At 36.0% G+C, this 10497-nt stretch overlaps 1 protein-coding gene across 4 annotated transcripts; it reads left to right on the top strand.

Moving 5' to 3' along the window:
• Positions 1–711: 711 nt before the first annotated feature.
• Positions 712–8988, top strand: LOC109215295 (carbon catabolite repressor protein 4 homolog 4). Of its 4 annotated transcripts, none has more exons than XM_019379329.1 (11): positions 732–858; positions 1479–1525; positions 3427–3527; positions 3619–3659; positions 4264–4313; positions 4996–5065; positions 5179–5300; positions 5782–5912; positions 7179–7326; positions 7440–7587; positions 8464–8988. In XM_019379329.1, exons 3-11 carry the CDS (start codon positions 3446–3448, stop codon positions 8767–8769), a joined length of 1098 nt encoding a protein of 365 aa, XP_019234874.1. In that variant the 5' UTR covers positions 732–858; positions 1479–1525; positions 3427–3445; the 3' UTR covers positions 8770–8988. The 4 variants fall into 4 exon arrangements, with proteins under 4 accessions (XP_019234872.1, XP_019234873.1, XP_019234874.1 ...); XM_019379330.1 differs by having other exon boundaries at positions 1479–1555; XM_019379327.1 differs by lacking the exon at positions 1479–1525 and having other exon boundaries at positions 712–858.
• Positions 8989–10497: the final 1509 nt, after the last annotated feature.

Raw genomic sequence — 10497 nt, 5'->3', positions numbered from 1 at the left:
GTTCCTTTATTTTGGTTTTATGGATCCTAAACTTACAGTTACAAGTTCAAAAGTTAAGGACACTTGGTCCTGAACTCCGAGTTCCAAATTCAAAAGTTAAGGACACTTGATCCTGAACTTAGAATTACAAGTTCAAAAGTTAAGGACACTTGGTCCTGAACTTAGATTAACAAGCTCAAAAATTAAGGACAATAGTTCCTGAACTTACAGTTACAAGTTCAAAAGTTAAGGACAATAGGTCCTGAAGTGCTGAACTTAGACTAACAAGCTCAAAAGTTAAGGACAATAGGTCCTGAACTTAGACTAACAAGCCCAAAAGTTAAGGATAATAGGTCCTGAACTTAGAGTAACAAGCTCAAAAGTTAAGGACAATAGGTCCTGAACTTAGACTTACAAGCTCAAAAGTTAAGGACGAGAAGTCCTTAACTTAGAGTTACAAGCACAGAACTTAAGGACTGGTGGTCCTGAACTTAGAGTTGCAAGTTCAAAAGTTAAGGACACTTGGTCCTGAACTTTTATGAGGATAAGGATGTTTTTGTCCGGGCAGGTAAAGTTTATTAAAGCAATGGCTAAAGACTAAAGATATTTTAAACAGTGGCTTAAAAGTAAATACATGTGTTATTAGTGGCTAACCGTGCACCTCCCCGTGAAATTCTGAACCCAAAAGCCCAAAACACTTAAAACTGGATATGGACTCGCGATAAACATGGATCGGTATTTGGGCTTCATTGAAACCTAAACTGAAAAATAAGAAACCATAACGGCTCCTAAAAATCTTAAACTCTTCAAAACAAAACCAATGTTGAAAAGCTCAATCTTCTTGCTTCCTCGTTTTCCATTATCTTCTCCATATCACAGGTATGTTATATCTGTCACCCCTGAATCTTTTACACATCTCTCTTCCTTGTTCTTACGTATGAAGTTTCACTGAAATTGAAGATAACTGTAGCCCAAATGATTGAATACATTATTGGGTGTCACCTGTTTGATGGTTTGCCACACTGAACAAAACTATGTGGGCTAATTTTGTTTCGGCTACATTGATAATTTGCTTATGCTTTCAAAAGTAGATTCCTTGCCTCTGCTGATGGGAATAAAGTGTCCATTTTATTTGCTAAGGAGGGAAACGAAAAGAATAAGAAAAGGAAAACAAAAATTATATCTCTTCCTTTAGCACTCTTAGTGATTATCCACGAGATAGAAAGTAATAGCGTTGGTTTCGGACTATATTCGATGATAGGTCAATTTAGGTGAAGCTCATTTTAAACCGGCCAAATTGTAGCCAAATTAATCCATAAGAAAACTTTGTGTATATTTCTCTACCTACATTTTCACACACTTTTCAATGGGTATGTTTTGGGCGGGTTGATTTATGATGCATTTTAATCCAAATTGACATAATCTATTTTGGCACTACTAAACTTTGGGCGAGTTGCGTAAGACCCATATATTGACTCAATCTATTTTGACACACGCAGATTTAGTCCTACCCACCCGCTGGCACCTTGATAGAAAGAAACAAATGGTAGGGCGAGTTCTAAAAACAACAAAGCAGGTTCATATTGTTATGGAGCAAAAATCATACATTTTAGTGCATTTCTTACTAACAAAAAAAGAAAATCTTATTGCATTTCTCAATAGAATTTGACCATTTTGAATCCCCCTAAACTGTGCTCCTTTTGCAAGTTAGCTTCCTAAACTATTAGTGCTTAGCGTCACCCCTGAAGCTTTTCACATCTCACTTCCTTGTTCTTACATATGAAGTTTCATTGAAGTTCAAGATAACAGTATACAAATGATTCGATTACATTATTGGGTGTCACCTGATTGATGATTTGGCATACTGAACAAAAGCTATGTGGGCTAACAATTCAAGATGATATTTTGTTTCGGCTTCATCAATAATTTTGCTTATGCTTTCAAAAGTAGATTCCTTGCTTGTGCTGACGGGGATAAAGTGCCCATTTTATTTGCTAAGGAGGGAAATTAAAAGAATAAGAAAAGGAAAACATAAATTATATTTGTTCCTTTAGTACTCTTAATTATTATCCACGAGATAGAAGTAACAGTGTTGGTTGCGGACTATATTCATTGATAGGTCAATTTAGGTGTAGCTCATTCTAAACCGGCCAAAATGTAGCCCAAATTGATCCATAAGAAAACTTTGTGTATATTTCTCTACCTACATCTTCACACACTTTTTCAATGGGTATGAGTTGGGCGGGTTATGATGCATTTTTAATCCAAATTGACACAATCCATTTTGGCACCGCTAAACTTTGGGCGAGTTGCATAAGACCCATATATTGACTCAATCTATTTTGACACACGCAAATTTAATCCTATCCACCCGTTGGCACCTTGATAGAAAGAAACAAATGGTAGGGCGAGTTCTAAAAACAAGTTCATATTGTTATGGAGCATAAAATCATAATTTTAGTGCATTTCTTACTAACAAAAAAAAAAAAAATCTTATTGCATTTCTCAAAAGTATTTGACATTTTAAATCCTCTAAACTTGGCTCCTTTTGCAACCTACACACCTAAACTATAGGTGTTTTTATAATTTTATTACTTGTCTGATCTTCCCTTTTTCATATCTATTACCACTCTGAACGAAAATCTGGTAGGAAGCGATAATCACACCAGCCATGTTGATTTTTTAAGCACATGGCATTTTCTTAAAAATAAATATTTTTCTTTTTAAACTTCTGCATTTTTAAAACCACTTTTTTTCCGGCCAAGTACGTAAAACGCCTGGATGGAACTCTATTCTTCTCAACGTTGCTGAAGTTCTAAATTTTGAACACATGACATTTTGTTTCAAATTAAATAACTTTTCTGTTTAAACTCATGCACTATTTTGAACCTATATTTTTCCTGCCAGATCTATAACAAGCTTGCTGGAATTTCATTTTTTCCAGCGTAGCTACAGTTTAAATGTTAAACACAGTTTTTTGTTTTAAATTGAGACTTTTTCCGTTTAGCTCATGCAATTTTGGGAATCTATTTTTTCTGGTTAGGGCTGTAATAAGTTTGTTTCTTTTCGGTCAGACCAGCATTTTAAATCCCAAAAAAAAGCGAGAAATAAAGAAGAAGAAAACAATACGCAGGTGGAACCAATAATCATTGTATAGAACCATGTGGGAACTAGTTGTTGGAGGAAAAAGCCACATATAAGCTGCTTTTCTCCTTTTTTTGCTCCCACGCTCAGCACAGGAGTTGACACCACTTTTACGTCACTAGGCACTCTAGGATGGTAATAGTTACAGGAAAAGGAAGTTCAGGGGGTAATAGAAACAATCCATAGTTTCGGTGTGTAAGTTGTAAGCCGAGCCAATATAGTGGGTTCTTATGTATTATCTCCTTTTAAGTTTGATTCAAGACTTCATTTTAGTTTTCTTTTCTTTGTTTCTGGTATCTGCAGAACAATTTGTTTTACCAAAATGAACACAGCACCTGGACCTTTGTCTCCAAAATTTATTCCTGTTGAAACGAGTGAAATTACTTCAGTAAGTAAATCAGATGGTAAGTAAATTACTTTAACATTCTTTTTCGTTTTTGTATGCTTTTGTATATACATCTGATTTGGTGTTGTACTGTTTGTCATTTGTTGCAGGTTTTAAGTTCAGTTTTGTATCCTATAACATTTTGGCTCAGGTAATTACTAGAAGCAATTCATTTACTTTTATTCTTTTTATAAAATACATGCAAGTAATATTTCAGTAATGGAAGTCAAGTGCTGCTTTGTTAAATTATTTATCATCCTTATGACTAATACACTTGTAAAATGCTTATCTTGATGTTGAAAACCAAGTGAACAGAGTATTTATTCATCAAAAAAATTAGTCTTATGAGTTTATTCTTTCGAACTTTGTGAACGTAGCACATCTTGGAAAAACGAACAAATGAATGTCGGGGGAGAGAAATCTGATCCAAACAAACAGAATTTAGGCCTTCTTTTTTCAAAAAAAAAGAACATGAGGCCTCTTCCTCTGTTCGCCTGTCGTTGAACCAAAGTGTAGAGCATACATATCTGGCAGGGAAAACTTTTATCGATGCACACAATTGATGTTATGTGCTTTGATTTGTCTTTTCAGACTATATTGCGAAATTCAAGTGATATTATCTCATACCTCGACCAGTTGTATACTGAAATGCTAGTTAATTTTAGTTGTTCTTACAGATTAAAATCATTTAACCTGTTGGCTTGTATGGATTCCATTTCCCAATGTTTCATGCTTTTGAGATTTTTTGATTGTAGGCATATGTAAAGAGTGCTCTGTTTCCACACTCCCCAGCGCCTTCGCTGAAGTACGTCATCTATATCCAATTTTTCGTTTTCTGCAGTTCCTATTCACAGGCTATTGGATGTTGTTTCTCTTCACCCTTAGAAACTGCAATGTTATTGATGACATGTTTGAGTGGACCCAAATTGACTTGAATATGGAAATAGTTGATACTCCAAAATGATTTTCTATGTTGCATTAAATTATTATATTCTTGGCCTTCAAGCAGTGGCAGATGCAACGTTATTGCACCGAGTTTATTTGAATCCAGTACTTTATGCAGAGAATAAATTTATGCGTAAACACACACTAAAATTGCAACAAGTAGTGGATTTGAACCCATAATTTTAACAATACAATGAGTTCAACGCTAAGAACCTTAAAGGTTGAACCCATTAGCTTAAACCTTGATTCGCCTCTGCCTTCAAGACTATCCAAAAACGCTTCGAGACTTGGAGTCAGGGGCATATGACTTGTAGTGGATTTCAGTAATTCTCGAAGCTAGTGTCATTGCAAGATACATAGTTGTTTAAGTCAATTTTACTTGTTTGCTCTTCGAAGAGCATCTAATGTAAAAATTTACTTTAAAAGCATTGTAACTTGAAGTCATGTTGACCATGATTCAATAAGCTTGGCCGAGACAAAGTTTTAAACTTCTTTCTTTTACTCAAATTTCGGAATCAACGTATCTTATGTGCTTGTGTCAGGTGGAAAGCCCGTTCACAGGCAATCCTTACAGTTCTCAAGAGCCTTGGGACCGATTTCCTTTGCTTACAGGTTTGAATTGTTTGATAATTAAGATTTAGTAACATTTATTCCTCCATTGTCCTTCTAACAACAACTTCTAATTTCTTCTAGGTTATCTTTTGATCAATTGTTTTATGTGCCAGGAGTTGGATGAATATGATAGCTTCTATAAAAGAAATATAGAGAGTTTTGGTTATTCAAGTATCTACGTCCAAAGAAGTGGGCAGAAGCGTGACGGATGCGGGATCTTTTATAAGCAGGATTGGTGATCTAAGCTCTCTTTCTCCCTAAACCTCTATTATTGAAAGAGATGCTAAGCTAAGCAATGATATGATTTGTATTATTTGAGGAGACTTTCTGGTCATCTTATAGATGCATTGTTTTTGAGAGTACTATGACATGATCATGCACTGGTTTCTAGCTACGAAAATAAGCTGATTAGTTATATGTTCACTTAAATATAGCTTTGGTGTTATATCTTGGCAACTTCAAGGGAGCCAAAATATGAGTAATACTGCATATAACTACTTTTTATGTCACGTCATTTCCTCTTACCCCTACCACCCCAGTAGCTTAAGTTACTCCCTATCATACTAAAGTTATATCGTAGCATCAGTTAAGGACTGAGGAAGTTCTATATCAGAAGTTCTTATGGTTTGGATGGATATGTTTCTGTAACTTCTTCAGGCAGAATGAAATATTTCTATAAAGCTCATTTTATCTGAAATTCTATGCTATTCTAATAGTGCAGAGTTGGTCATTGAAGAGAAGATAGACTACAATGATCTGGTACCCTCAATTCAATATGATACTGCTTCCACGGATAAAGAGGCAAATTTACCTGCTGATGGAAATAAAAAATTAGAGTCAAAAGGTGGTATGCTCTTGCTTTTGCCCACCTCGTGTTTGTCATTATTACAGATTTGGAGCATGCTCTGGTATCTATTTGTCTCATACAGACCAGGGAAACATGTCTTTATAATGTAAACTCCGAAAATAAACTGTCCAACATACTCGAATGAAATTGCAAATTAAAGTGATTCCTCTTCTTGCTATCTCTTTTTGTCCTTTTTCTTTTGGGTGGTGTGGTTTAGTACTGCAGTCATAGCTATTTCCCTTCAAAATGTTGATGTATGTTTAAATTTCATGTCTAAGGCTTTATATCATAATAAAGAGGGGGAAATAATTTGAATTGCCTAGTTGCGATAAGATCCAAATATTCTTGTACAATTAGAATTAAAAGTTTTCTATTAATGGAACTGGTCTTGAAAAGCTGAAATAGTAATAGCTTCTGAAACTCTATAATGGAATACCGTTGGAACTTGGAAGTTGACCTGTCATTGTTAGCCTCTAATTTAATGTAGCGGCTCAATCTGTATTAACTAATAGAAACTTCCATAACAAGCTCTGTTGCATCATGTAACTTGTTATCAGAGCAATATAAGTGACGCTTTCATATCCTATTCAGAATCCTTGATTGGCATTGCATCTATTTAATCTTCTTTCCATAATGTCTGAAATAGTTTAAACCTCTTGTGTTGGGTCATATGTTAAAGTATGTTTAGTAGCAACAGCCAATATGTGATGGAAGATTCATATTTATTTTTGATTTGAGGGTTTTGTGAGGAAAGATGCCCATGGTAAAAGAAACATCCATGGGTAAAACCAGCACTAATAGTGTGTGATTTGGTTTTTGGAATGGGCAAATTCTGGTGCATTACGTAGCATGGAGATCTTGCTAGTTGCCAAAGCAAATTATCTAGTTACTAGCAATTGTAAGATTCTACGTATCTGTTGCATGGATAACCTTTTCCATTCTTAGGCGCCCCTGCATCATATTTCTTGAACTATCGGCAGTATGGAAAACCAATATTGGATCTAAAGCAACAGTGCATTTTCAGATAGGCTCTGAATGAAACTTCAGTCAAACAGAATTATCTCTTTCAAAGATTAAATGACTTGAAATTTGAAACTTAAAAGGGGAAGTTTTTTACACATCTCATTTTTGGGAGGTGAATAAGGTGTTGTGAGGTGATAGGGAAGGAATTCGCCTTTGCTCCTGAATGCGCAAATTTGATGGGAATGGGTGCTTTTCATAATCCAATCACCTTTGTAACTGTGATATATCTCATTCCACTTTCAGATCTCAGTTCGAAAAACAGTCAGGCAGATCGTGGAGACCTAAATGATCCTCGTATTAGATTAAAACGTGACTGTGTGGGTATTATGGCTGCCTTCAGGCTGAAGGATCCTTGTCAGCTTATCATTGTCGCCAACACTCACATTTACTGGTATGCTCATTGTCCATTGTTTTGGTATTGCAGCACGTTTACTTGGATTTGTGGAAACTGGTTTTTAATTTGTTAACTTTATACACTGTTGACGTATATGGATGATACTACAGGGATCCCGAATTGGCCGATGTCAAACTTGCGCAAGCTAGATACTTGCTTTCACGCTTAGCTCAATTCAAGTTACTAGTATCAGACAAATTTGATTGCTCGCCTTCTGTGGTTGTTGCCGGTGATTTCAACTCCACTCCTGGGGATCAGGTCAGCTAGCCGTTTGTTTTCCTTTCGAAACATTTGGTCCTTTCACATTGTTATTGGCCAAGCTATTGAACAACACTGACTCTATCTAAGCTGCATTTGTTTTATTTGATTTCCTCATATTCTTTTAGTAGGGATCATTTTTCCTGTTAAGAAAATTGTACCTTGAGCCTAACTCAATCTCAAGAGCTAACTCTTAAGATGAGGATTCTCCAAAGTCAGTATGGAGACAACAGAGAAATTCCTCAATCAATTTGGGACACTCTAACATCCTCGTTGTGCTAGGGATGGGCATATTGGAGAGTGGATAACTACCATAGGAGCCCAACATTAAGAAACAAAATATGTTAGATGGGTCTGGCTATGCTACCATATTAGATCTTGGGCCAAAGTCGACTCCAAATACTAAATCATGAGATGATGATTCCAAGACCATATAAGGAGACAACAACCCACTCTCAACCAATGTTTAGAATTCATATTACAGTTTGTCTGGCTTCTGGCTCTCCAGACTAATTCATAGGCGATTGTGACGTCCTAACTTATCCAACTTTCAAACGAGGGTACCTAGTTTGTCTAACTTGTATGCGTTTAGACTATTTGTCAGTAGTCTTGTCAAATTGTGATATACACCCAAACTACTTTCTCTTGTTGTCTTGATAGTTGAGCGGAGTCTGGTCTTTGATGTTTGGTGTCCAAGTAGAGTCACTTCAACTTTTGGATTCAGTGTTAATTTCATTTTCAATTATTCAAGGTGTACCTGGATTTTCTTGATGAAAAATATTGTTCTGAGTTGTTTTCCATATTCCATACCTTCGTTGCCGAAAGTGAAAGCAATTGGTGTCTCATGTAAATTTGTTTTGGTTCTTGCTGTTTCAGGTATATCAGTGCCTTATTTCAGGTTCCTCGCTAGTGGGGACTCTGCCAGAGAGCTCAGATGATATGCCGATTCCGTTGTGCAGTGTATATGCAAGCACTAAGGGAGAACCACACTTCACGAACTGCACTCCTGGATTTACTGGAACTTTAGATTACATACTATTTTCTCCTTCAGGGGATATCAAACCAGTCAGCTACCTCGAACTACCAGAGCCTGAAGCCTCAGATGTACAAGGTGGTCTACCAAATTACTATCATCCTAGTGATCATCTCCCAATTGGTGCTGAATTTGAAATAGTTCAATAGATTTGTGGTTATAGTCCTTTGTAGCCGTCTGATTTTTTATTTGTTATATTTATTTATTGTTAAGTATTATTATTATTTTATGGATTGTCTGGTCTCTTTATCTTGCAGTCAAGATTGAGGTGTATAAACAGTCATCTTAACGTGCAATTAAGTTGTAAGATTTTCTGTTTTTTCGGGTCGGACCTTATCAACTATATTAAATATGCTGAGGTTGGAATCGCTCTTCATTAGTACGTTGAAAATGACATTTTGGTAGTGACTAAAATGAGAAGCAATTGCGTTTGTTTATTGCTGCGTTCTTACAGGACTAACGTGTACGATTTTCCCCCTTATTTTTAAGAACTCATCATAAATTATCCTTTTGTAAAATTACTTTTTAATTAGCTGACGTTAATGTTTTATTTTCAGTTTCACTTTTTACCTGGTTGCATTGAACTTCCTCTTAATATAAAGTGCTATTTGCAGAAGTCACTACAAGTGATAACTGTTGTACCACACAGTAGACCTGCCTTTTGTGCATACGTATTTATGTCTTTTTCCCGGAATATTACGTCTCACGTGATGTAGCTCTTTCGATTGTTGATTAGATAAGAACGTAGCTCCTTTATTTAATGGTGATTTAGATGTTAAAATAAATCAGTGGATCTGTTACGTTTCGATTCTGAGCTTGTTGGTGGATTCTCTGTATTTATTCGCAAAATACATAAACGGCCCCTTCAAGTTGTTCTCAACGGTCAGCCAGACACCTCAACTGACCCTTTTATCATCTAAACACTTCAAGTGGCTATTAACTGTATCAAATAGACATCCGAGTACAACAGACCAGATGCGTGAGTTACACTTGCCAATGACGTGTCAAATGAACCAATTAAACAATGACATGTGTAATTTGTAATTAAAACTAAAAAAAATTGATATTTGTTATTAACAAATAAATACATTAAAGAAAAGAAGAAAAAACCCTTTTTAAATTTTAAGCACACCAGCACCTTTCCCAAAGCCCAAACCTATTCTTCTTCTTCCTTCCGCCCCATCTCCCTCTCACCTTCTATCTCTCTCTCATCCCTAATTTAATAGAGCCTATGCCATTGTAGGACCAAAAATATTCCAATAATTGACGATTTATAGAGCAATAGCTACAACGAAAAGAAAATGAGACTTCACAAATTCCTTATTCTCCCAACCACACTCTTCTAATTTCGCCTCTTTATCAGCTTTAAATTTTTCAAAGTTTTCAGATAAAGACAGCAGTTGATCATGAGACATGCTTTTATTTACATGTTCTTGTTGTATCTCATCAGCAGTTTGACTTGACAATCTTAAGTCTTCACTGTTGGCCCGTCCAAGTGAGGAAGAAGAGCTCGCATTTGCAGCTAATAGCTTGTCATTTGAATGCATTACAGATGGCTCATCCTTGTCCGACAAAGATGGTTCGCTCTTTGCTGGTCGAGATTCTCCAAACTCTAACTGAGGCCACTTGAAGTTACCAGCCTTTTGTTTTGCTGACCTGAAAATAGTTGAAAGATGCGAGCTTCTATTTTTTTTTTATAGTTTTTTTGCGTCCAGGTTGAAATATAGGTGGTGAATTTATGGTGGAAGGTGGTGGTTTAAGGTGGTGGAGATAATGATGTTGGAGTGAGGAAGGTTCATATGAAATTTGGGTGAAAAAACACTGGGGTGATCGTTCAAAGGTGGGGGCAAAAAGGATAATGGGGTGTGGGACAAAAA

This window comes from Nicotiana attenuata, unplaced genomic scaffold, assembly GCF_001879085.1.
Source record: "Nicotiana attenuata strain UT unplaced genomic scaffold, NIATTr2, whole genome shotgun sequence".
NCBI lineage: Eukaryota > Viridiplantae > Streptophyta > Magnoliopsida > Solanales > Solanaceae > Nicotiana > Nicotiana attenuata.
Note: the sequence above shows the minus strand (reverse complement) of the source record. Positions and strands in the feature narration are given on the sequence as shown.